The sequence below is a fragment of the Tursiops truncatus genome, chromosome 2 (assembly GCF_011762595.2).
Source record: "Tursiops truncatus isolate mTurTru1 chromosome 2, mTurTru1.mat.Y, whole genome shotgun sequence".
Taxonomy (NCBI): Eukaryota; Metazoa; Chordata; class Mammalia; order Artiodactyla; family Delphinidae; genus Tursiops; species Tursiops truncatus.
The window spans coordinates 100,078,481-100,105,604 of NC_047035.1; the positions used below are offsets into that span (position 1 = coordinate 100,078,481).

General features: G+C 50.7%; 1 protein-coding gene across 2 annotated transcripts in view; it reads left to right on the plus strand.

The window, feature by feature from the left end:
- The window catches only part of CGNL1 (cingulin like 1), a 156,833-nt gene extending 134,782 nt beyond the window's left edge, over window positions 1-22,051 (plus strand). Inside the window, exons 13-19 of one of the 2 annotated variants that reach the window (XM_019947019.3) lie at window positions 1,087-1,248; window positions 3,431-3,520; window positions 14,805-14,888; window positions 15,745-15,869; window positions 17,247-17,355; window positions 17,729-17,892; window positions 18,983-22,051. In XM_019947019.3, coding sequence (XP_019802578.2) covers window positions 1,087-1,248; window positions 3,431-3,520; window positions 14,805-14,888; window positions 15,745-15,869; window positions 17,247-17,355; window positions 17,729-17,892; window positions 18,983-19,127 — 879 coding nt within the window. In that variant the 3' untranslated portion in view covers window positions 19,128-22,051. The remainder of the gene's footprint in view (window positions 1-1,086; window positions 1,249-3,430; window positions 3,521-14,804; window positions 14,889-15,744; window positions 15,870-17,246; window positions 17,356-17,728; window positions 17,893-18,982) is intronic. The other variant, XM_033851738.2, reaches the window with a different exon arrangement.
- Window positions 22,052-27,124: the final 5,073 nt, after the last annotated feature.

The following is a 27,124-nucleotide window of genomic DNA, read 5'->3' on the forward strand; positions in this document are numbered from 1 at the left end:
TCAGTCACCACCAAAACCAGACTAGGGTCTTTATCTGGAGATGTCTTCTTTAAGACTGCTGTTTTCATAGAAATTTCAGGTGTTCCTATCAGCCTCCAGGAGAGGAACACAGTTCTTAGTCTTCCCTCTGGGCTTCCTAAAGTAGCCTAACCTATTGGGTCCCCAAAAAGAGTATCTTTGAGACTTCCCCAACTTTTCCGTGAAGATCACCCCCAAAGGCTGGTACTCTTTCATGAAGTTTGCCACTTGCTATCATATACTCCCTGAAGGAAATTAACCCTTGGTGTATTCAATTCCTATGACTGTGCTTTCACCTGCTACCCTATACCACCTCCAGGAGGGAAGGAAGTTGAGAACCAAACAGACAGCCTCAGGCTTCACCGAATCAGTCCACAGAGATGTTTAAGGAGTACCTTCTGTGTGCTGAGTTGCCTAGTTCCCTTGGGGAGATTCCAGAGGAGTGGAAAACACAGACAACCCCTTGCGAATCAAAGCTGTCGGTTGCACTTTCTTCAAACTATTAGTTCAGTGCCACCTTGTGGAGGAACAAAACACTGTAAAATTTGACAACATAACACATTCTTCTGGAGAGTAGTGGTTTTCACTTAATTTACATGTTTATATTAATAGATTTTGTGCCTGCAGGTTGCTTTGGGGTCATGATTTTAGCTTTTATCTTCCCCCAGCTTTAAACCTCTGTTGAGAGGAGGCTGATACGGGTGGGTGATAGATTACACTCTGGGAGGCTCTTACTTAGTTCAAGGGCTTTCGGGTATCTTCAGCCATGACCTACAACAATATTTGCTTGTACTACTCTGATACTTTTTTCTGTTATATTTAACGATGGCCAGTATCTACTGAATTGAATTTATAACCCAATGGGTTGCTCTCTGTAGCTGGAAAAGCGACTTCTTTTTACGGAAGAGGAAACTGAGGCCCAGACGAAGGTGGCGCTTGCTCACGGGCTTCTGAACCCCAGTGGAGTGTGGGGGCCGCCCAATCCTCTTCAGGGTCAGCCTGCACATTGATGAGATCTCTGTGCTCCTGACTTGCCGGGTTAAGCACCCCAGCCCCTCTTCATTCCAGACGCGTCTGTTGGAGGAAGAGTTACGGGACTACCAGAGAGCTCAGGAGGAAGCGCTCACGAAAAGGCAGCTTCTGGAGCAGACGCTTAAGGACCTGGAGTACGAGCTGGAAGCCAAGAGTCACCTCAAGGATGACCGAAGCCGACTCCTCAAGCAGTTGGAGGTTTGCCGGCGGTGCGGGTGCGACGCGGGCGTGGGACTCGAGGGAAGCAGACTTTCCGCTCACGCCTCAGCCTTTGGGCAGTCTTTGGCTTTTTTTCTCTTGAACAGCAAGACAGTAAAGTCATTTCTTGATTTGAGGAAGAAGCTAGTAGTTTGTAGACTCATAAGACGTCAGAGCTGGAAGGAATGATGGAAATAGTCAGACAGTGCTCAAGGCCAGGGAGAGAGAGCTGGAATTTAAAATCAGTGGAATTCCTGATTCAACTTCACAAATCAATAGAAATAACTTTTAAAACCTCCAGGGGACTTAGTAGCAGTTGATATCCAGGGAGTGATGTTTCAACCATTAAAGATTTTATTAGATGGGCCCTTTTAGAGGCTTAGAATTACCTGGTTAGGGTGTCATGCCCCCCCCCCCCCCCCCACCGCTAGATTGCCGTGTGTTTTGCTGATGTCCTGGTTCTAATCTCATTAGGGGAGATCATTTTAAGTCAAGCTAAGGTCAACCCAGGTAACTAGGAAGTGATTATTCTAGGACCCAAACAATCTGGTTAAACACAAGCTAAAGCCTCGTCAGGCAGTGACGTGAGAACCTTTGGCGTAATGACCCTTGGCCTGACCCCCTGAAGTCCCCTGCTGGGCTCTGTACAGTACAGATTATAGGCAAGAAGAGAGCCCTGCGAAGAGGTGCTTTCAGGCGCACGTTAGGTTGCCAGATCATCTCCTTCTAGAATATTCATGGCATAGCTAAGCTTCATTTGCCCCTGTGCAGTGTTTGAGCTATTTCTCCATTAATTATAAAATGAACAGCTCTCAAGACCCCACCCCTGTGCGGCACACCCGAGGGTGCTTCCTCCCTAAGAGGCGGCTGGCAGGACTGTCTTGTTGGGACTCATATCTTGCTTGTTCCTTTACTAACACTTAACAGATGAATTCTCAGACTCAGGAGCTCTCTCAATAAAGGCGATTGTCTGTAAACTCAGAAACCCAGGTGACTGTCGTATGTAAATGCGGTACTTGTGGCTCTTTGGTGATTCTGAGTGACACTGGCCTGGGAGGGGTCAGGAACCACTGAACAAACAAGGAGGTTTGGTGCAGGACCCAGCCGTTCTGAGTTGGTTTTGGGGACTTTGGACTCCTGGGAGAGAGCTTTCTGGGTTCTCTGTAGATTTCGCTCACAGCAGGGAAGGCATTCACAGACATTTAGTCATTCACCAGTTCTGTTTTATTTTTGGTGCATACGGAGGCGTGTCAGCCAACTTTGACAATCGCAGAGACAATATTTATGTACAGATGCTGCAGGCTCACATAGAAACTCGTACTGCTGATTGCTTTTAGTGTGTCTGGCTCATGGCTCTGACTTAATCCAGACATATGACACGTTGGCTGGTGGCAGGAGAAACACATGTACAAACCCCACAGGCCCCCAGTTCGAGGTGGGGTGGTTTGTGTTCAGAGCCTCTTTTTTTCCCCCCCCCCTTTGGTACACAAAGCTACTTTGAAGTACTTTTCTCTTAATACTCAGTGATGTTAAATTAGGAAGGCTGAGGAAGATAGAAATTTCTCTTCTGTGAATATTCGGTTTAGCAGGATGGGCTGGCTGTCTTTATGTTACTCTGATGGGGATTTGGGAGTGCATGGCGCTACGTATATGAGGTTCCCTAGCAGAAAAAGGCAGATGCAAAAGGTTGTTCTAGACTCTGTTCCTGGGAGGGTCTTGGAAGCCCTGAGCAGGAGAGAGGAAGAACATTGTCCTGAGTTTAGAGTATTTAGAGGAGTGTGCCTTGGACGATATCTTGGTTTCCATTGTTTTTTAACAGATACCTGTTAAGCTTAGGTAGATATTTGTAAAATTACTGATTCATAAGGAAAAAAAAAAGGCTTGAAGGAAACATGCTAAAATATCCTCAGTGCTTGTTAGGGTTTGGGGTAAATATTGTTTTCTCCTTTTATGTACTTTCTAGATGCACAATTATATTTTACATTATAAAAGCAATAAAACCCAGTTTTAAAAAGATGTACTTTGCACAGTATGAGAAAAAGACACATCTTTCCTCCAAACTCTAATTCATGGTGTTCAGCTCTGATTTGCCCTTGGGGTTGTCCTTCCACAGCGCAGTCCTTGCTCCTAAAAACTTGGTCAGTGCAAGTTAAATAGGCTGTGTTTGTGACTTCTTTCTTAGGACAAGGTGTCTCAACTGGAGATGGAGCTGGAAGAAGAAAGAAACAACTCGGATTCGCTGTCTGAGAGGATCGCTCGGGGCAGGGAACAGGTACTGTTCTGTAGTTGAGTGGTGAGTGGATCACCCTGCATGAAAAAGGAAATGTGAGAGGTTAAACCTGAGGATTCAGCTGGAGGAGGGAGAGAAAATCCCTGGCTGATGGAAAGGATGGAAGGTGGGGTCAGTCACTAAGAGGGAGGTGTAATATATAACATGGAGCATATAGAGTGGAAGTTTCCAGAGTGGTCATGTATAACAATGTATTAGTCACAATAGGCAAAGTGCTTTTAGAGCTGAGGCTCTAAGAATCATTAGTTTAACAAGCAATCATGAAATTTGGTAGCTACCACTGTATTAGTGCCATGGGAAGTAAATGATATGATGCAGTCTTCTCCGTTAAGAACTTTGCCCGCAGGGCTTCCCTGGTGGCGCAGTGGTTGAGAGTCCGCCTGCCGATGCAGGGGACACGGGTTCGTGCCCCGGTCCGGGAGGATCCCACATGCCGCGGAGCGGCTGGGCCCGTGAGCCATGGCCGCTGAGCCTGTGCGTCCGGAGCCTGTGCTCCACAATGGGAGAGACCACAACAGTGAGAGGCCCGCGTACCGCAAAAAAAAAAAAAAAAAAAAGAACTTTGCCAGCAAGTTAGCAATACATACACCTCTGAGGCATCCACAGTACAGTGACAGTACCTTGCAAGTGAGTGCTTTTTGCAGTTTTCAAATGACAGGAGTTTCACTTACATTTGATCCTTATAGGAACACTGGGAGGCAGCCAGGGATCGTTCACACTGTCCTCACATTGTACATAATGGAACTAATTTCCCAAACCACACTTGGGATAATCCCAAGGTTCTGAGGGTTTGTTTCCATGTTTTCATTAAAAAAAAAAAGTTCAGAGTGCCTGAGTCATATCCTGGAGATGGGGTGTCACATCACTAGAAAGTGGTAGCACCATTAGCTGGTTACCGTGTCCCCATTGCATGCCCAAACCATTTGACAGATAAAAATGTGGAAATATTATGGGACAAGGATTCAGAACATTCAGTGGTGGTTTTACAGAGAGTTTGTATTCACTAATCTGAGCCTTTTATTTACATGATACCTTCGGGTACCTATAGAAACCTCTGATGGGATGTACTTTCAATGGCAACTTATTTTTACGCCCAGCTCCTGAAAATGGTGCCAGTAAAACTGTACGTTTAATAGACATTTAGAAACCTCTTCACCTTTTGATTTGCTTTGGGCACTTTCTTAATTAAACAATGCAAACAAAACCTAAGAGCCTTGGCTGGTACTGAGTATAATCTAGGAAATTATCTGTGTGAGGATTTAAAGAAAAAGTCTGAAATACAAATCAATACAAAACTAATATGGAATCTTCCCACTTTCCTCTGCTCACCCTTCTCCTTATTCCTATGTACCACCTTTCCCACACTTTGGGATGACCAAGAACTGGAGCTTCCAGCGCTTAGGGACAATGCCGTTCTAGGCTGGTAGCCCCTGTTCAAAGCTGGAGGTGAATCACTGGTTTCTTTTCCATCTGCCTTCGCTTCCCTATTGACAGCTTCTTTGCAAACAGGTCGGATTCTGGTGCTCCTTTGCTCCCGAGAGTGAAGGAAATTCCAAGCAGAGGCTCCATCCACCCTCCCACTGCACTTGGGTTCTGCCCACATATTTCAGTCCTGTTTATGGTGCTAGTATCATTCCTCTGGAGGGGTGGCAGCCCACCTGACCTGAGCTGCAAAAGTTTAGAGAAAGACCTTCATGGAAACCTGAAGTTCGGGTGGAGAGCCCAACCTTGACGTTTGAGACCTAATAGTTCTTAGTAAAGTCTGCATTTTCTAAGTTCTCCTGCTGGTATAGAAGCTGCTTTGTTAGGAATTCCTGCCGGCCTGGCTAAGGCGCCCCCTTACCACAGGGCTTTTCAGGATCTGCTAAGCGTTGGTGATGATGCGAGAAGTGGCCCTGAATTTGTTTTGCTAATGCTTCTTGCAACTTAGGCAAGGAGGAGTGGTGGGGAAGTATGTCATCCTATCAATAACCAGGCAGTTAAAACAGCCTTCCAGACCCGAAGCAAAACACAGACAAACTGAACCAGAGATGGTTGCCTCCCTTGAGTCTGCTGATGGCCCAACACTAAGGAGGCCCGTCACTTAGGTCTGTTTGCTTTGGGCCTCTTCTCTCTTCTCTCAACAGGATTTGTGGGTAATAGAACGGCTCTCTGTGATCTGCTCAAGGTTGAAAATATTTTCACTGAGCTGAGAACCTAAAGTAAGCCCGGGGAGGAAGTAGTAGAGGGGACGTACTTGTTCTCTGGAGAAGAATCCCTTGTCCAGCCTCCTGCACCGACCCCACGTAGCTCCAGGAAAGTCTCCACCCCTCTGAGCGCAGCCTCTAAGATCTATACAAAGGAGGCTGTTTGTCCAGGAGATTTCTGAAGTCTTTTCTGAATTCTCACACTGAAATGCTGTGAGAAGGTCTTATAAAATTAAGTGTCTGAGTCGCCCTTTAACTCTGTCATTCCCTCCCTGTGTCTGAGTTTATGTGCCTGAAAAGATGGGTTTCACCAATGTCTCTAGCCTTTTTGCTCTATTTGTTCTATTTTCCTTGTCACTTTTCTTTGTTCTCACTGCACTCTCTGGGGTAGGGAGGGTAAAGCCTGGTGTCTGTTAAAAGTGGAGAAATTGAGCATCGTGTTCAAACTGAGGTAGGAATTACGAAAACAATAAAACAAAACAAACCGCTGAGATGAAGTGGGGTCTCCTGATGGAGTGCTCTCTTCTGGCATGAGGTGCCTTTGGATTTTTGAGCAAGGGTAGAGAAATGGGTTTGTCAAATATACCCACCTTACAGGAAAGCATTTACTTCTCACTCAAAGTCAAGGTCAATCGGAGACTCGCTTCTTGCCTCTTAAAGTAAAGGTTCAAGAAAGGGCTCTCAGTGTAGACAGGTGGGCCTTGATTCTGAAGTTGTTTCAGTTCATTTAGGTTAACTTCTAGGGATGTACCGGCTGCCTTCCTGCCCGAATCAGAGAAATGGGAAGCTTCTAAACCTAAGACCCCTTCTCCGCCCCCTCACATGCTGCCCTGTGACACCTCCTCACGGGAGATGTCTCTTAAGGAGCAGGAAATGGTGTCTGTCCTCTCCAACCTGATTTGTAGCATCCGGTCTGGATGTGCTGCAAACTGCTCTGAAGAGGGAAGGCACGGGGAACTTTATGTTTTGGATCTTGGTCTCTTTAAATTAAAAAGTCAAAGGTTGCAGCTCTTCTCTCTACTTAATCTCTGCATGCTCACAGCTCCCTGTCTAAATCTTTTTTTTTTTTGGCACCCTCTGAACATCTCCCATTTATTCTCCTAGTCTGAGTGACAGGGCTTAGGTGGGAAAACAGAGAAAGAGGTTTTCCGGTAATTTTAGTGAATGGCCTACACCATTTACAGAATCTTAGATGTGGCGAGGACCTCCAGGTTCATTTCCCCAGACCTTCTGTGCAGTGGATGAGAGAGCCGAGGCCCAGAATCACCTGTGATCCAGCCAGGGTGCACGGCTGACCAAGGCAGGCACTGTGGTTGGCTTGAGGAGCAGAGGCTTCCCTAAACAATGGATAACTATCAAGAAAAAGCAGTGGGTACTAAATGCCAAGTGAAAGAGTCAGGCAGCTAAGGAGGGAAAGACCATGATAGCGAGGGTGACAGTGGGAGTTCTTAGGGGAAGGCTGGCCCGGAGCTGGCTTTGCAGAAAGGGTAAGGTTTAGACAAAGTAAGGAATGGGAAGGGAATCCTAGATATGGTGGAGGGTGTGAACAGGGATTGGGAGGTAGGGTCTATTTAGCATTTTCCGGAGCAACGAATGGACTGCTGTGCTTGGTTAGGTTTCTGGTGTCCGTGAGGGAATAACGGGAGAGGCAGGTTAAGGGATTTTGAAAGGACTGTACCCTGAAGGCAGTGGGGAGCCTTGGAAGGTCGTCGAGCAGAACAGTGAAGCGTACACAGTGTTCTTGAAGGGGATGGGAGTAAGGGCAGGAGAAAGGGGGGCTGAGTGAAGCCTCAGCTGGGCTGTTTCCAGGGACAGAGGACAGGAGAGGCGGTTGTGAGATCAAACATTCTATCCTTTTCATGTGTTCGTTTCCACTTTCTCGTGCTTAACATCTGATGCTAGTAAATGCTGGCAACGTTCTTTAAGTTCCCAGCCCTTCTAAGGCCTTCCTTTTAGATACACGTTCAGGATATTCTTTTTTTTTTTTAATTGATTTTTATTGGAGAAGAGTTGCTTTACAGTGTTGTGTTAGTTTCTGCTGTACAGCAAAGTGAACCAGCTCTATGTATACATATATCCCCTCTTTCTTGGACTTCCTTCCCATTTAGGTCACCACAGAGCCCTGAGTAGAGTTCCCTGTGCTGTACAGTAGGTTCTCATTCGTTATCTGTTTTGTACATAGTAGTGTGTATATGTCAATCCCAGTCTCCCAATTCATCCCGCCCCCCCAGGATATTTTAAAGTTGAAGAAAATTTGAATGAAATAGTGGGTGCTATACTGGCTTTGGGTCTGTTTAAATCCGGAGAAATCCTTTTTCCTCTCCTTCCTCTAAAGCCCTGTTTCCCTTTACGATATTTGCCGTCCTTCCTGAGGGTTCTCCGGGTGCTGGGCGCTGTGCCCGTGCCTTGCATGCTTCCTCTTGTTGTTTTCGGGGCTCACGAGGCTACCTGGCTCCTTAGGGTCTCAAGGCTTGTAAGAAGTGTGGAGCCAAAGCCCATCACCTCCCACCTGTTCCCATCATCCCAGCGTCGGACAGTGAGGGTGGTAAAAACACCCCAAATGTTTGGGTCTCTGTGCCCAAGTTTAAAAATAATGCCACAGTGTCTCTTAATATGAGTGAGGATTTATTTTCACCCGATCCTCTCCTGACCCTCGTCCTGAGTCCAGGATTCAGATGGCCCAGCTTGGTGTTGCACATGTGTCCCACAGGCCGATGTTCTAGCTCCTTGGGCACTGCTGCGTGACTGCTGGTGGCTGAGTGCCTACAGTTAACAGTAGATCTGGGCCGAGATGGAGAGGTGTTCTCTTGGCCACGGAGGCCAGGATAACCCAGCCCAGTGGAAGGACCATTTGTTCAACCCAGGCAGCCAGCAGGCAAGAGGAGAGCTGCCCTGTTGCCTTGGCAACTGCAGGGTAAATCCCAGTGGATAAAGTTGCAGGCTTCTGCAGTCATTTTCAGGAGCTGCTCCCGAGTGGCTGGCTCACACCTGCTCCTCAGTCTGCACCAGGGGGATGCAACCACCAGAATACGGGCCTGGGAAATAAGGCTGCTTTGCAGTCAGCACGTGAAAGATCAGAAGGGGATTTCTTTCTTTCTTTTTGTTTTTTCTTCTTTAATTAAAATGATCCTGGTCTCAGAACTGCCTCCTATTGTAAAGACTACTCAAAAACCCAATGTGTACAGTGGGTTAATAATAATTTTCCTTTCTTGTGACTGAGTATCGCTTTTAGTACTAGCCAAGAGTGTGTGCTCACCAACCCCTTTACAGCCCCACGGTAAACACAGGTGATGGGGTTAAATATTATTATTAGCGATCATAAATATCTCTGGCTTTTCATTAACCCAGAAGGCAGCTGCTTCTAATCCCGAGAGCTGGCTCAGGTCACGGGTGCCTCTGACATAAACCCACTGGAATCTGATACTGTTATTTCCGATCAACGTGCTCAGGGTTTAGCATTCTTTCAATCCAGCTGTGATAACTGTTGCCTTCGGCTCCCCTTCTGGTTTTAATTCGGCTGGAAAGTTTTTGTTTGGTCTACTTAGTATAGTTGAAGGGTAAACAGCAACGTAAAGCGCTAAGCTTACATAAAGAAATGTTTTCTCAGATTTACTTCCCTGGTCCAAAGGAGGAAGCTGGCTAAGCCAGAGGCCATTTCTCTCTCTCTCTCTCTTTTTTTTTTTTGTCCCCAATGTGGGCTCAGGGTGAGAAGAGTCTGATGTGGAATATTCACGAGTCACGGGGCCATTCCTGGAGATCACAGTATTGGGGAACTCGACGGAAACACGTGTGGTTTATGGTGAAACCCACCCTTGGGGGTATTGTCCGTAACACCACGTGGTATTCCTTGTATACGGCTCTGCGTGGTGTTTTTTAAAAATTTGTTCATTTCACACTTAATTTATTTTTTAAGTTTTTATTGTATATTGGAGTATAGTTGATTAACAGTGTTGTGTTAGTTTCAGGTGTACAGCTGGTGTATTTATTTTAGAATTCAGGGTCTGGCTCTCCTTTTTTGAAGACCTGAAGGAAGCCTATCATGTTTGCCAAAAAGACGAGGAAAATTGACTGTCCGGTGACAGTAACCGTTAAGTTTTATGGTCTCACACTTGTTCCTTCCTGTTCTTCACTCCGATTTATTTTACACTTGCATTTTAATAGCCATCTTTGGAGGGGATGTGGTGGGGTATAAATAATTACTGTTTTGCTTTGTTTTTCCTTTGGAGACTCGCGTTTGCCTCGGGTGCTCCTGGGAGGTCTTGAACCTGCAGGGACCTCCGGGATGCTGTTTCCTGAGTGCCCCTCTGTACGGGGAGGCTCATTTCCTGGCAGGATCCACAATTTCCAGCCAGTAGCCCCGAGGGAGCAACACCTTGGCCGATGGCCGCTTCTTTAAGTTTGTCCTGAACCCCAGCCTGGGCCCAGTGCCGTGGACCCCTTGGCGATCTTTAAATCCCTCCACAGCGCTTCTCTGCCTCATGCCACTGGAGGTGCTTCTTCCTTTTAGGTTCCGAAGGCCCCCCCAGAACTCCTACTTCTCGGTTTTGCCCTTCACTGAGGGACCTGGGAGGTTGGCAGAGGAGGGAACGGCCTCCAGTCCTGAACCTCCCACCTGGGAGGTGGGGGTGGTAACGTCTGCCTCAGAGAGTCCTGGGAGAATTAACAGGCTCAGACGTGGACACTCGTAGTCACTCCGCACCTGTCGCCAGGGGCTCTTGGTTCTCTCTGTTTCCCTCCTCCTTCCTCAGGCCTGGAGCACAGCTGTGGAAGTCACTGCCTGCCTCCTCACGCAGTTGCTGAACAGCTGCCAGAGCCCCTGGACTCTGCCCCCACGGCCTTTTATTGCCTTCTGGTGGATTTTGGCCTCACCGCCCCCCCCCCCCAACCAGCAACTAAACTTCTCTCTTTCTCTCTTCCTCTCTCTCGACAAGCCTCCAGGTCTTCCTTATCCCTTAACTTTTGGGGAAATAATCTCCCTTCCCTTCTCTTTCCCTTCCTGCTGCCTCCTGGGTCTCCGAGCTACAGGAGCCTTCCCCCCACCCCCCCCCCCCCGCCGAGCCCTGGCGTACCGTCCCTCTCCTGGGCTCTCTCCCACTCCCGTGTTGCCCCCAGCGTGGGCCTGCATCCCTCCCTGAACAGTCTCCTGTCACACTCCCGTCCCGCTACAGCCCATCACCTGTAACTGTTTCCTCCTCAGTGATTCTCCCCCTCGGTCTGCTAACAGCTGTGGGCATCTGTCTTGCAAACCCCTTACTTGAGCTCTCCTCAGCCCTCGGCTCAGAGCTGTCATCTGTCACGCTGCGGTTCTAGAGAAGAGGGGCTTCCCGGTCTCTCCCTTCTCTGCTGAGCCTCCCAGAGCCATCTTCCTGGCCAACCTAGACGCATCTTCCTCGTCCTCACCCTTCTGGGCCTTTGCAGCAGGTCAGTGTCCTGCTTTTCTCCATACCTCCCCTAATGAAGTGGAGCGGGGCGGCCTTCCCAGGGCACGGTTCTCCTCATTCTTCATGCACTTCTCCTCGGTGAGCTCATTTGTCCTGTGGCTTCAGCTGGCATCACCCAGTCTCCACACCTGTATCTGCAAACTCCCCAGGACTCTAGGGGTACCTAGGGATGTTAATAGTACCCACCTCATCAGGTGGTGGTGAGGATGAAATGAGATAACGCTATAAAAATGCTGCAGACTTACTTTTGTTCAGCGCAATGCAGACGTTCGCTGTGGTTACAATATTATAACGGGCCCTGTGTGACTGCTCCCTGTCTGCCTCGCCACCTGAGCTCTTAACCCGTCCCCTTGCCTCCCTGCGTGTCCACCTCAGTGCTCTTGATTCTTCCAGTGCTCCCTTCCTCTTTCTTAGCTCCTGCCTTTTCTCATTAGTGGTCCCTGGCTAGGAGAGCTGTACTTCCTCTCCCGCCCCGTCCCCACCCTGCCTGACTCTGACCTCCCTCTCAGCTCTCAGATCTCAGCTCAGCGTCTCTTGCTCTGGAGAATTTCCTCGACCCTCCCAGTCTGGGCTGTGACCACTGCCGTGCACCCCGTGCCAGCATGCTGTCCTTCCCCATTGCAGTGACACTGACCACAGGGACAGGGCTTGTTCATTTGTCCCCCATGAGCCTAGAATGAGGTCAGGTACTGTCACGCTGTCCAGCCTAGGGCTGTGATAATACAGTCTGAACGAATGCATGGGCCCACCCCATCATTCCAAGACCACCCCTCCCCCGGCACTCAAACATACGTGTTCACAAACACACACTCGCTGTCACCCTGACCGAGTGGGTCTTTTCTGGGGACGCCCCTAAAGGTCTGGAGACATGGAATGGCTACTGTAGCTGAAAGATGGAGACCGGGGCCTTAGAAGGAGGGCTGCACAGCGCCGCACGGCAGGCGGGAGGCACCGAATGTGCTTTCACTGCGTTGTGGGCCAGCTCCAAGGGCCTACAGGCCGCCTTGTTCAGCTTCCTTGTTTAGAAACGAGGAGTCCACATCCCAGAGGTGAGGCGACCAAGGTCACATGCAGGTGGATGCAGAGCCAGGAAGAGAAGCTGGGCCATCGCTCCCTGTGTAATTGCTTCCCGTCGCGGTGAAAGTCTAGCCGTGTCCTCAGTGAGGTCCTGGCCTCTGCCCAGCGGGCGTGAACAGAACAGTTTCCCCCAAGAGGCACATCGTGGTCCCGTGGCCCAGCCGTGCTGACGACCTCTGTAGGGGTGTTGGCTGATTCACAGCCGTGCTCGGAGTGGGGCTGTGAGGCTGCATTCATTACCCGTGGACCTGGTGCTCCTAGAGCAGTTAGAGGAATTGTCCAGGGCCCTCTTTGCAGCATGTGATTCTCGAGGGCCCGGGGCCAGGCGGGGGCTTGGAGCCGAGGGAGGAGTTCTATGTGCTCCGCCTGCTGACCTGTGCACGGCTGGCATGTTTTCCCCTGCTGCGTACAAGGATGCCCTAAGGAGACCAGCTGCCTCCCGGATCTTGGTTTTTACGTGACAGCTGTATGTAGACCCTAAGTCTGTTCGAAGCCTTTTCACTGAGTTAGTCTAGAGAGCCAGAGCAGGTGAGGTAGTGGGCCATGAGTAGGCACGGCCTCTGTTCTGATCCTTCTTCCTCCCGAGATGTGGATAACTGCCCCGGACCTCAGTGTACTCTGCTGTAAACTTCGGAACCTCTGTGACTTAGAAGCCTGCCAGTCAGAAATGCAAAAACGTGAACTTTTTTTTGGGCCACACAGGTTCACCCTCCTCTGTGGGCAGGGTGTCGGCTTCCTCCTGTGGTACCGAGCTCTCCACGTCCCAGTCCTGCCCATCGCCAGCCTCGTTCCTTACCACTCCCTGTCACCCACTCTGGGCCAGCCGCACCACGCTGCTTGTCATTCCGTGCATACGCTGTGGTCGGGACAGTGGGAGACGCAAGCCTAGCCTGTCGTGGTGGTGGCGTCTCCTCTCATTATTCCTCAGGTCTTGCACTCCAGGTGGATGGCAGGGAAGGCGGGGTGAGCTTGTTTTACTCACGAGGGTGCTTGTACAGGACTTGGATTTGTGAAAATCAAAATCAAGGCTGGTCAGGGTGAGACTGTTACACGTGCTCCCCAGGCATCCAGGGACTCCAGTGTGCACACCTCTTACCTCTGTAAGATCAGCTGGGGTCTTACCTTGGGATCTTACCTTGGGATCTTGGCGAGGTAAGATCGCCAAGGGGTCTTACCTCTGTCGGCCTTAAGAAGGAACAGGCAGTTTTATTTTCCTGGCTCACCTTCTTGGTTCTCTGGGCTTCTTCAGGTTGCCCTCTGCTGGACGGTCCTGGGAACAGGGTCTGGGGCCTCTGCCTCTGAAGTGCATTTCACTGTTGCTGCGGCCCCCTGGGGATGGGGAATGGAGACACCGATAGGCAGACGACAGGGTTTCTTTCCAGATGCCGCTCAGCTAGGCTCATTTCCTATGAATACAGAAGAAACCTCGGTGAGGCTTAGCCTTTGGCAGGACACCTGGAGTGTTCTTGCTGACTTCTGTTTTTGGCATAAGAAGGGAGAAATCTAGCAGCATCTGAGATATGCTGACTGCAGAAGGCTTTGCTGAAGCTCGAACTTGTAATGCAGCAGCCAGCAGCTCCGGGGAATACTAGCTTCCCCTGTTACTTCTTGTGTAGATCCCTGGCAAGCTGGGTGACTGACTCATCCCAGTTTGCCTGGGACTCCCTCAGTTTTAGCGTTCAGAGTCCCATGGCCTGAGCACATCCTCAGTCCCGGGCAGGCTGGGATGGTTGGTCATGGTCCAAGTTGATTAACTTCTCCAAGCCCTGCTGTCCTCAGCAGAGATGATATTACCTGCGTCATAGGCTTGTTGTGGGGATGTCGAAGGATAGCACAGGCGGAGTGCTGAGCAGGCGTAGCGGTTCCCTACGGCTGCTGTAACAAAGTATCGGTACCAGAAACTAGGTGGCCTAGAACAACAAAAATCTGTTGTCTCAAGCTCTGGAGGCCAAAAGCCTGAAAGCAAAGTGTCAGCAGGGTCGTGCTCCCTCCAGACCTGTAGGAGAATCCTTCCTCGCTTCTTCCTAGCTTCTGGTAGTTTGCCGGCAACCTTTGGTGCTCCTTCACTTGTAGATGCCTCACTCCAGTCCTCCGTCTTCACGTGGCATTCTCCCTGTGTCTCTGTCTTGCCTCTGTGCATGTCTGTCTCTGCATTCAAACTTCCCCTTTTTATAAGGACACCCGTCATACTGGATTCGAGCCCGCCCTAATGACCTCAGTTTAACTTGATTACCTCTGTGAAGATCCTTTTTCCAGATAAGGTCACATCTGAGGTTCTAGGGGTTAGGACTTTAATATATCTTTTTGGAGGGGACAGGATTCAACCCATAACGGCAGGGTTAACTTTGACTGTTATTGGTATTTGTATCATTATTGTTGCAATCATTGAGAACTCAAGAATATCTAAGGGACAGCTCCAGTATTCAAGAGGAGAAGGCAGGAGGCCCCCGTCATAAAGAGGAGCTGACTTGGTTGTTGGAATTCATAGCTGCGAACCATTTCGGCACAAAGGCTATAGGAACACCCCCTCTAACCTCTGGGCTTTTGCACTGTGTGGTGTAGATGGAGCAGATGCGGAACGAGCTACTTCAGGAGCGAGCCGTGAAGCAAGACTTAGAGTGTGACAAGATTTCCCTGGAGAGACAGGTGAGGGCAGCTGGCCCCATGAACCGCCCCCCCCCCACCCCTGCCCCGCCGTGGCTTTGGACTAGAGCCCCTTGGTTGAGCCTTCTTTGCACAGCACCCCCAAGAACTCTGCAGAGTAACTCACCTGAGAGGTACAGGTGTTTCTAAGGCCTTTTCCAGAGAGGTTATTCCCACAATATTAAGTGTGCTTGTGAGTTTAGCAGCTGGGGAGAGGTAGAATTGCAAGTGTTGTTTCTAGATCCTAAAGAGGGCTAAATTCGAATGAAAGGAGAATAATAAAGAACCAGTGTCCTCAGATGCAGGAGTTGCTAACAAACCTTACTTGAATCGCTATTTATTTTACGTGCCATTCATGTTAGTTCTTCACTGAATATGATGTATGACATTGCTGAAGGAGCCTATTTCTCCTGTCCCGCCCCAGTAGGTTTATTTATTTTGGCCGTGCCGCACAGCACGTGGGATCTTAGTTCCCCGACCAGGGCTCAAACCCACACCCCCTGCAATGGAAGCGTAGAGTCTTAACCACTGGGCCTCCAGGGAAGTCCCCCGCCCCAATAGGTTTATAAAAGGCCAAGGTCAACCTCATTTGTCTGACATCCAGTAGTCTTAGGACATGCAAAGATTTCACTTAGGCTTGTAAGCAATGTGATAGAATCTCTTCTTTTGGCTTGCCAGGACATGAGTGCAAAGCTTTTCCCTGGATACATCGCCAGGTCTCCTGGGGCCACACATCCTAAGGTGGAAAGCAGGCTTACCCCAGTCACCGACCAAACACTGCCCTGCCCTGTGTTCTGCTCTGCTCTGCACAGAGGGTGCGGCAGACACAGCCCCTCACGGCCTCCCTGTCTGATTCCAGAACAAGGACTTAAAGAGCCGGATTATCCACCTGGAAGGTTCCTACAGGTCCAGCAAAGAGGGGCTGGTGGTGCAGCTGGAGGCCAGGATCGCAGAGCTGGAGGACCGCCTGGAGAGCGAGGAGAGGTGAGCTGGGCCCAGCCGTGGTGCAGAGGCCCTGGTGGGCAGTGGGCATCACATTACAAAGTGCTTTCACACTTGTATCTCTTCCTATCCTCGAAAGCCTGTGAGGAAGGCAGAGCAAGTACAGCCTTGCTGGAAAATTGTTCCCATTGTATAGATGAGAAAACTGAGACCCACCAAAGTAAATGACTTGAGGAAGGTAGCCTGGCAGAATATTGATGTAGCAGGACTAAAACTTGGGATTCCCCACTGCTCAGTTCTTAGATGCTCCTTTCCCCATGCCTTAAATAGGACAGGCTGCCTTGTAAGCTACTGAGTTTGAGCTGGAATAGAGGTAAGGTGGCTGTCTCTGCTCTGGGGGGCCAGGTATATTCAAGCAGAGACTGAGTGGCCATCTGTCAGAGATGGGCACGTGGGTGGAAGGGACACAGGATCAGATGACTACATGTGATTCTCTACAGCTTGTTCTCAGACCGCAGCCTGAGGGCCAGTACCGGGTTAAGCTTGACCAGCCTCAGTTCTTTTCTTTTCTTTTCTTTTTTTTAATTTTTATTTTTGGCTGCATTGGGTCTCTGCTGCTGCGTGCGGGCTTTCTCTAATTGCGGCGAACGGGGGCCGCTCATCGCGGTGGCCTCTCTTATTGCGGAGCAGGGGCTCTAGGCACACGGGCTTCAGCAGTTGTGGCATGCAGGTTCAGTAGTCGTGGCTCGCGGGCTCTAGAGTGAGGGCTCAGTAGTTGTGGCTCATGGGCTCTAGAGCATGGGCTCAGTAGTTGTGTCTCACGGCTCCAGAGCACGGGCTCAGTAGTTGTGGCTCGTGGGCTCAGTAGTTGTGGTGCACGGGCTTAGCTGCTCCGTGGCATGTGGGATCCTCCCGGACCAGGGCTCGAACCCGCGTCGCCTGCCTTGGCAGGCGGATTCTTAACCACTGTGCCACCAGGGAGGTCCCCAGCTTCAGTTCTTACTCATGGCCCCTCACCTTCCTGGAAGCAGTGTGGGTGTGTGTGCATAGAGCACTTTACGTTATCCATTTTGAGTAAGACTTTTGGGACTGGGCCTTTTTGCTCCAGGGCAGCCTGGAGTAAACTCCAAATATTCACAGCCTGGCAGTCTGTGACCCACTGCCTTACCAAGTAAAGGCCAGGACTGGGAGTACTCAGGGCAGGTCTGGCTCCGGCTCAGCCTCTCGCTGGCTCCGCAGCCTTGGGCAAAGTCCCTCCCCCTCTCAGAACCCCTGTTTCCTCATCTGTCCAACGAGCAGCGCTGTCCCTCTGTACACTTGTGAGTCTCTCTGACCCTGCGTCCACCAGACAGCCCTGGACTGGCCTCCCAGGCGGCTGGGATGAGACGGTCCTCTGTTCTGCTTCCCCCACTCTTCCAGGGACCGGGCCAGCCTCCAGGTCAGCAACCGGCGGCTGGAGCGGAAGGTGAAAGAGCTAGTGATGCAGGTAGACGATGAGCACCTGTCGCTGACTGATCAGAAGGACCAGGTGCGGGACGCTCTGCGAGCACTTTTGAGATTTAATGTCTCGGGCTGGGGAAGCGAGAGGGAGGGGAGGCCTCGGCGGGCAGGCAAGGGGTGAAGTTGAGTGGACTGAGTCCGCCCTTTCCACTCCACCCCTTACGTCATGGAAGGGGGCCTTTAGAGCCCACTTTAGTAGGGGATTTCAGCAAACTTCAGACCCTGAACTTGGCTTTTAAAAAGTAGAATTTTCGGTCTTAGAGCCTCATCTCCACTTTTCCGTGAGGCTGGTTGCCCCCTTTGCCGTACCTTGGTTGCTGGGAGAGAAGGGGGCCGGACCACCGGCCTCTCTGTGCTGGGCTGGGCGACCCGCCGGCTCACGGCCTGCCTTCCCCCTGCAGCTGAGCTTGCGCTTGAAAGCAATGAAGCGACAGGTGGAGGAGGCTGAGGAGGAAATAGACAGACTGGAAAGTTCTAAGAAGAAGCTGCAGAGGGAGCTGGAGGAACAGATGGACGTGAATGAGCATCTGCAGGGGCAGCTAAATTCCATGAAGAAGGACTTAAGGTGGGCAAGTGCGGCGACCCCCCCACCCCGGGGCCGTGATGGCCCTGACGTTGGAGGGGAGCCTGATGCTTTCAGAGCGCTCCCACTCCTTTGTCTCAAGCTGATCCCTTGTTGTCACCTTTGGGGTCATCCCACCCTAGGGGTGAGAGCGGCTGTATCCACTCCGGTCGCCCCACGTGATCAGTAGGGTGTCACATGTGTCATCCTCATACCATTGCCCTGGTGTCGGCCGGGCAGGTATCGTCCCTGTCGTCCTGAGGCTCAGAGCAGGTCAGACCAGCTCACACCGCCGTGTAGGGAGCAGCTCCTGGACCAGCCCTTAGGGACTCCTGGGTTAGGGAGAAATGAGGTAAAGTTGTGGCTTGTGTTCTCAGGAGGACGAGGATGTCCCAAACCTGGTCTCCGGAGAGAGCTGCTGTCTCTAGCTCCCCTGCCACGGCCCCAAGGATGGGAGATTAGGTGCGGGGTTGCTTTCCCTGCCTCAGGGTCACTCCCTGGGGTATTGGAGTGAGGGGGTGAGTTTAAGTTCACACCCATTCGTGGAGCTGGGCCTTTCTTGGAGGCCGACTGTGACCTGGGGCTTTTTGCTGGCTGCCCATGTAGTTCTCTTATAAATGCCCAGAAGACTGGAGCCTGTTGAGAATCCTGTACACAGGGCGTGTCTGTCGAGAACCCGGCCCCAGGCTGGCATTAGGGGGCACCAGAAATCTCAAGAATCAAGATGCAATATTAAAATAAAAATTAATGCAAACAACCCCTGGTGAACAAGATGATAAAATTTTAAGTTAAGATGGGATTTATGCAGCACCCTGCTGAGCCATGTTGGGGCTTGAGGCAGAAGGAAAGATCAGTGCTGTTGACCTTGCCCCAGCCCTGCCCAGCCCACCCTGTCAGCAGCAGCCTCCCGTGCTCTCAGGTGGGCAGTTTGCTCCCTGTTGCTGTAGGAACTGGCGGGTGCAGACGAGTTAAGTTCCTGTGCTTATATGCCACTCGCTGGGGTGCAGAGACAGGCGTCTAGAGCCCCTTGGCCTCCAGATCGGAGGTGAGCCCCGGTCCAGGGCCAGGAAACACGCCACCTGTTGTTCTGCAGACTTAAGAAGCTGCCAAGCAAAGTGCTGGATGACGTGGACGGCGACGACGACGATGACGACCTCAGCACAGATGGGGGGAGCCTCTATGAGGCGCCGCTGAGCTACACCTTCGCCAAGGACGGCACCGCCGCCAGCCAGATCTGAGCCCACTTCCAGGGGCCTGCAGCCGCCCGCGGCGGGAGGAGAGGAAGGGAGCGCCATCACCTCCTCTTCGCGGACCAGATAATTCCTCCCTGTGACGTCATGTCCTCCTAGGATCTCTGTGGCAGCACAGCTCTGGTAGCTTAGACAGCAGCTACTGCAGGGTATGCGTTGAGACGCCTGCAGCCGCTTGGCAGGATGGAGCCCCCGTTCTGCACAGCTGTCTGCAGCACCATCTGCATGGCTGCCCTCCACCCCCCCCATCAAGAAAAACAGTCCAAATGCTAGTTCCTAGTTAGTAGCCATTGTGAAGGGGAGGGGAGGATGTGGAGGCTGTACATATTTTAAATCAGACCTTCTCACAGACTGCTGCTGTCCCATTTTGGAATGTTGCAGAGGCTTCGTGGGGTGGCTTGTTTTGTAAAGTTCACACATCTCTATTGAGTATTATTTTTAAAAATACAAAGCGACTAGATTTTTAAGTATAACTGAGCCAGAGGCAAGAGGGAGAAAGTAAAGACCACTCTGGGCATCAGAGTTGGAAAAAGGAATTGTGGTGGTGAGAAGGGAGAGTTAAGCCTAAGAAGAGAAGTGCAGGTGGTCTTGGTAAAGAACTTGTTGACGGAGGGAGGGAAAGTCAGAGGTTACTTGTATCCGTGGTCCTTGGTTGCTTATTTTATCTAGAATTTTGTTAAAATTTTTGAACCATGCTGAGACCAATACCAGTCACCAGCTGCCATTTCTTTTGCACAGGTGGAGTGGGCAGACATGTACGTATGGTTTTTGACAAATGATGTTGGTTTCGGGGGCCGGGGGTGGAGCCCTCCTGTCGTGTCTTTTCGGTCCTTTCCTCCCGCCTCCAAACTACACTCTCTCCGTCCCTGGACGGGGTGGTTGCCAGGTGGGGACCGCGAGGGTTTGGGAGCAAGGTTCGTGGACTTAGGCTTGAGGAAGAGGCAGGTGATGTGTGCAGTAAGGTCACGGGGACGGGAAGAAGGGAGAGGAGATAAGCAGGCATGTGTGAGCGTGGGTGGGAAGGAGGAAGTGGAAGAGGAAGAAGTTCTTGAAAGCTGGGGGGATGTGTAGGCAAGAGGCAGATTGAACAGGATCTCAGGTTTATGTCAGGAAAGGGAGGAAGGAAGCAGCAGTCAGACAGAGGCATTTCTGTGCAAACTGGAAGAATCCTGACTTCTGGGACAGAGGGACAGTGGCTGGCACCAGGCAGGAGGTAACTGGGGCTGGGTGACGTCTGGGCAAGGCCACGTTGCTGGGATGGAATTTCAGGGAGGCACTGGGAGGATGCTGGGTATCCCGGCACTTCCTCTTCGCCTTCCTGGTGTCCCCTCCACTGTGATGGTCCCTAGGCACGCACAGAGGCCAGGTCCAATCGCAGCTGGTCAGGGCCGTGGCCAGGGAGGGAACCCTTCGAGTTGTGTGCATGTGAGTGAGTGTTCAGCTGCCTCGCAGTGTCCCCACACATCCTGGTAGGTAAGAGGCCTGTGACCCCAGCGCTCCATGACAGTTGCCGCAGGGAGCAGGGAATCTCAGTGCCCTACCTGCCCCAGGTCACAGAGCGCACCCAGCAGGATTCAGAGCGATCAACCCCATCTGTGGGTAGGTGTCGTCGCACCCCGCCACCGTGGGTGAAGCCCCCAGAGCAGAAGAGCCGACCCCTCTTCTGCCTCTGCTGGGTGGAGTGCTTCTTGCCTCTGCTTACCTATCTGGAGTATGGAGAGATTCCTCCTTTTAGCCGTTCATTCATTTAGCATATATTTATTGGACATCCATGATATCCCAGTCTTTGGCACTGGGGACACAGCAGTAAATAAAGTAGATCAAAATCCCTCCCTTCCTGGAGCACTGTCGGGGAGAGGGGGTGATAGACAACACACACCAATGAACACGGAGGCTGAGCCCCTTCAGACCCAGCCCCGGAGCCCCTCTGTCCTCTTGGGGAGGCAGCAAGCCTGTGATTGGTCGGCTGGCTCACTGGAACCCACAGGGGTTCTTCGACTCTCATATGCTGTTGAGTTCCCCGCTGCTTCCACCGCCATTAGGTATTTGCCAAGAAGCCTGCCCAGCAACGCGTCCGCCCGCTCATCACTACAGATCAGAGATGGGAAAAGTTGGGGGCCCAAGAACTTTGGGAGCGAGCCAGCACCTGTCTTGGTTTGTGAGAAAGTTTCTGCCTCTCGTTCTGGCCAGTTCCTTCTGGTAGCCATGAGGCAGGCTGCGAGAAACAAACTGCCTGTGAAAAGAGAACAGAGCTCACCATTCAGAAGATCTGCATCTTTACCCTAAAATTGGGACGTTAAAAATGTCAACAAATGCACCCTCCTGCGCCGTAATGGGGCTGGCAGTGAACTGGATGCATGCGGTGCACCAGGATGGGAGGAACACGAGCCTGGGAGCTGAGAGGAGAGATGTTTTCAAGTCCCAGCTCATCTTACCGTGGTGACCTTGACAGGGGTGACCTTGAGAGGCCTGCATTCAGAGGGGCAGATGACGCGGAATGATTGAGGACCAGGGCTCAAGGTCCTTGCCAGCTCTGACACGCTGTCATTCTTTGATTTTATTATGTACACATATATATTTTTTTCTGTTTGTCGCTTTAAGAACTAACCCTACTCGAGAGTATTTTCTTTAGCTAGTTTAAAAAGAAAAAAAAGTATTTAATAAACAAGTATGTGGCCAAATGCAGTGCTGAAGAGACAATCATCATATAGCTTTATCATTTTTTTTCCTGCCTCTGAGTGTCATCCGACAATGCCGATTAGTCTTATTTTGTTGGGTTTCTGCTTTCGGGTATGGTTTGATTGCCTAGGTTCGTCGCGGGGAAGAGACATTCTTAGGCAGCTACCTCCATGTAAGTGAACTCCTGGAGAAAGCAAGTTTGCCTTTCAATAAACGGTATCACCCAGCAGGAATCTTGACTCCCGTTATTTCGACTCCCTTGTTTTCTCCAGAGCTTGGCTCCGTGTCTGCCAAGAAACAGCCCAGGTGAATGGCTGGAAGCTACCCAAGGTAGGGGAACTTGGGGCGTTCCAGGCTGGGATCCGTGTCTGAAATAGAAGGGTGGGGAGGGGGTGAGTGGGGCGCACTGAGAGGATTAATGCCCCTGCATGGTTGTGATGTTCTGAGAAATCCAGACTGCCCATTTCCAGAAAATGGCCAAAGGGGAAGTGTGTTGATAACTGAGAATAAACAGGCACCCCCTGTGTTCTCCTTGTTCCAAAACTGAAAAGGGTTCTCTGGCAATCACAGTTAGCACATAATCTCACTTGATCTGCAGCAGGCTGACAGCAGGTACCCTGGTCCATTTTACGTGAAACAGGAGTCACTTCCATGTGGAAGGGACCTACGCTGTTCATGGTCTTCAGTGCCATTCTCTGCCCTGTCTTCTGGAGGCCGATCCCTAAAGGCCCTGGGTTCCCCCCATGACCGATGACGACTCTGGTCGGGGTCAGCTTGTGGGAGCAGGTGGAGGTCAGCATTTTTCTGTTGTCACCCCTCTTTTGTGCAGCGTTTCCAGCGGTGATGCAGCCGGACAGGACTGCACAGGATGCGCAGGACTTGGGCGACCATACTTCCTCCTTGTGTCTCTGGTTCTAAAGGTGGTCAGGGCGGCCTGCTGCTGTTCCTCTGCGCCCCTCGGCAACCCTGGTGGGTTCCCCCGACACTGCCGCCCTCCAGGGCATTTATTTCTTCATTAAGCCCTTTTGGCTGCCGCAGGTGGCTGCTGCTTCCTGCCCGTAGCTCTGACCACTGCCCCCTCAACGCCCCCAGTGATGTAAACATCTGGCCCATCCAGCTATCCTGCAGCCCTTGACTCCCTTTATTCTGACTAAACAGAGCATCTCAAATGTAGATGAGATTTTCTAATTTTAATAAGTCCTCAAAGTCTTTGCATAAATTGTTTGCTTTTTTTTTTAAAAGAAAGGTCCGGATTTTTGGGGTGTAATTTTATCATTTGTAAGTAAAAGACACCCTTTTGGTCCTAGTTGCTTTTGAAACTGTATTTAAGCCTCTTTGGCCCCTGGGCCAGGGTCTTTGTGGTGAGCATAAGAGATCCTGAGAGGTTACCTGTCCCCTGCACCTGTGGGAGGGAAAGTGACTCAGGAGCTCAGAGCCAAAGGGAAAAAGTCCTTCCAGGCCCGCAGCTAGCTCCTTCCCCCACATTCTCGACACTCTTCCTTCTTTGAACTTGTGGATGGTTTCAGCGATCCTGTCTTTGTAGGAAGATAGTCATCAGTCAGAAAGTTCTCTGTTCTAAACTTTCAAATGACAGGAGAAAATGACTCGACAGCAAGTTCCTATCAGCAGCTGAACAGCCTCAAATCCAGCAATTCCGGGCTTTGTGGAGGGATCAGCAGGACTTGGTCCTGCTCTCAGACCTGCACTGAAAGTCATCGTGGATGTTCACATGTATGACCTGAGACCCAGCCTGTCTCCATCTGCAGAGCAAGATATGAGTGTGTGCCCCGTGCCGGGTTTGGTGAAGCTGGAAAGGGTGCGGTGCCCTTCCAAGAGACATTCAACAGTGACACCTATTCTGTGGCGGGAGCTCTGCAAGTTTCCTACCGTGAGGAATCTCACTTGGTCTCACAACAGTTGTCAACAACGCCCCGGGGATGGGGCACGTGATTCCAGAGATCTTCTGGGTAAACAAAATTAAACAGTTTTACAAGAAAGGCAGAAATGTTGGCAGGTAAGGAATCTGAGGCTGGGGGAGGCTGGGCATTTTCCCGTAGGTCACACGTGGAGTAAGTAGCCAGCCCAAGAGCCTAACCTGCCAGCACGGGCCAGGTGCTGTTGCAGATACAAGGTTTAAGGCCCTGTCTTGGACCTTTATAAGCTTACAGTGTGATTACAAAAGTGATTATCAAGCTAAATTAGATACAAATATTAAGTCCTTCGTATATTTGTGGCACACCAAATTTCTCTGCCCTTGGGCTTTGCTAACCCTCTGTCTATAGCCAGTGCCACTGGTTTCCCCTGGTTTTCCACGTACAATTCAATAGCTAAGTGTGTTGAGCACTTACTGCTGTATATTGGGCATTGTTGTAAACCCTCACTTGTATCTACTCACTTGATTCCTCTGACCACCCCCTGAGCAGGTGCTCGTGACAGAGGCAGAGGGAGTTACTAACCTTCCCCAGGGCACATGGCAGCCCATGGAAGAGCCAGGACTGGAGTCTGGGTCTGCGTCTGGAGTTCACACTCGGAGCTGAGGAGCTCTGCTGCCTCCCGCCACACGCACTGCCCCGGAGGACGACGGTCTTCCATTCGATCCTGTGTCAGGGCCTCCCAAGTCCTCCTGGTTCTTCGTCCTTCAGCTCTCCCCTTCGTTTGTGAGTGTCTGTGCAACCCAACAGCCTGCTGCTTGCCTCCACTCTGAGTGCTTTAATCAAAGGCACAGAGAAATCAAAGTTAACTTCTGAAGCCACAGAGTTGAACTGCAAGGAGGTGCTGAGAGTTGCCAAGGTTTAGAAGGTATTGGGAATGGTCATACTGTGCTAGCTGAGACTGTGAGGGAATGGAAGCTGAATAACCAGAGGAAGCAGGGCAATAAAGAGAAGGGAAACTGAAAAGAGAAGCAGAGACACTGATAGAAAGAGTGGTTGAGTTTTAGAGCTTTCTTGTTTTCTGACAACTCTCAGTTGATCCATGAGTATCCTTTGAAATGTTTTCTTGAGTTAACTTGAGTAGATCTCTAGTCTTCTCAAGCATGTAAGTATTTTGGGGGCCATATTATGAATTACTTTCGATGCTAGGGCAACACGTTTTTAACTCTCTAGGCCAGGGGTACCTAGTAACTATTTCTGAGATGGAGAATGGTGTCATTAGAAGTGTGTTAAATGAAGATTAATCTAGAAGGAGTACGTAGGAGAGATGGAGAACCGTTTGCTACTGTGATCTTTGGATCTCTCGTTTTGCCATTGATGCCGCCTTGGTGCTGTGCTAACCTGACTTATCTGGGCCTGATCTCGTGGGGTGATCTTCGGGCCACCCCACCATCTCCCTGTGTGGAAGGTGGACTTGGGCAACATCAGCAAGTCCCTGGGTTTGGGTGAGTCTCAGGGAACATTTACCTTCTCAACCTCCAGGAGACTTTGGGATGAGAACCTTCTTCTAGAGTGGTATGTAACCATAATAATCTTCTTGTGCAATGCACCTTTCATATTAGTCTTACACTCAAAACTGCACTTGCACCCTGAAATCAGTAAGTTGTCCTCACTGGGACACCATTGACTGTGGTCACTAATAAAAGCCCTCACCCCAGAGTAGCTCGTTCAAGAGTAGGGGGTGGTCGGGCTGCAGTCTGGAGACCCTGGACAGCGGTGGGCTGCCTTGTGGAGGTGGCACGTGTTTCTGCTAAGCTGGGTGGGCCTGGGCTCTAGAGCCCTGCCAGTGGGCAGGGTCCGACCTTTGTGCAGGGAGGGAGAAGTTCTGCGGGGCAGAGCCAGCTTCAGGCCTGAGAGCTGTGTGCAGGTCATCTTGAAGGAAGGGGACCCCTCTGCCCAGCCAAGGCCCAGGAGTGGAAGGACTCAGCTGTGAAAGCTGGCTCCCCGCCTCCTTAACTTGGGGCGTCAGGGTGGGGTTATGTATGCCGGATGGGCAAATCATGCCTGGTCCATCTCTGGGATTGGCCGCCTTGCCTTTCGCCAGGTGCCAGTCGTTCCCGGCCTGTCACTGGGAGTGAGTATGGCGTTCTTTGGAGACGGGCACAGGGCTCCCTACAGAGCTAGACAAGGAAACAGGATCTGAAAAAGATGGGTGCCAGGGTCCCTCCGGGGCTCCTGGCACCTCCAGAAGGAGACAGTCCGTGTCCCTGTCCACTCTCTCTGGGCAGATGTATCCTGGCGTTTAGATAACGAAGAACTAGAACTAGATAACAAACTAGAACTAGAACTAGAACTAGATAACGAAGAACTGGAACAGAACAGGCCTCCCCTCGACTTGCCTGCCGGCTTCTCCTGTGACCCAGGTATTGTTCCTGATTCACACATGGCTTCCTAAACCAGCTTCATTTTCTGAAACAATTCACTCTACTACCACCTCCCCTTCATGGAAATTAAAAACAAAATTTTTTTTTGGTCTGTGTCATTGCTGCTGGATTCTAAAATCCTTCCAGTCTAGGCCCCATGGAAAGGTTAGGTGTGCCCAGTATAACCAGGTTAGTCCACCCCTGTGATGGGCAGAGGCGTGCAGGCAGGAAGCATCGAGCTCTCCCTCCTGGTCATCACATGGTCAGCACGTCAGAGGACTGCCACTGTATGTCCAGAGCTGCTTCCCAGATGTTAAGAGGCCAGGTGTGGAGTTAGTCCCTGTGACTTTGCTACCAACCTCAGCAACAAAGATATTTGGGGAGCATCAAATATGGGGAGGCCAGAAATAGGCAAGATGATGCAGCATGGCACTGGGTCTTAGAATTTCCATTTGAAGACTTCTGGTTCATTTTGTTGAGAAATTTGTGTTCCCACCACCAAGAATTAATAGTGGTTCATATTTGGTCATATCTGCTTCACATTTTTAAATAAGAGAAAGAAAAGTTTCCCCCTTTGTCTCTCCTTCCCTGCCTCATTCCCTTTTCTCCTTCCCAAAGGCAACCACTGTTCAGAGGATCCGCCAGTTTGTTGCATTAGCATCTGGGATAAACGAATGACTGGAGGTGAGACTATAAGAGAATTGTTTTAAATGCTCTACGGGAAGTCAGGACCTTGATAGCTGCACTGGGGAGGGATGAGACCCCACAAGGGGGACATAATTGCCTAATGGTTTGAAGACTAAGCTGTTTCTAAAGGTGAACCCAGATAGAGGCAGAGCCTTGTCTTGGCTGGGTTGGGATGTCCAGGCTTGGGTGCCCTGAGCTTACCTTCCCTCCATGGTGGAGAAGAGACCTTATGCTGCCACAGAGATATTCTTTCCCCTTTCTTACCCAGCATACTGCTGCCTTTTGTCCCTCAAATATGCTGAACAAATATCGAATAGTATTGATC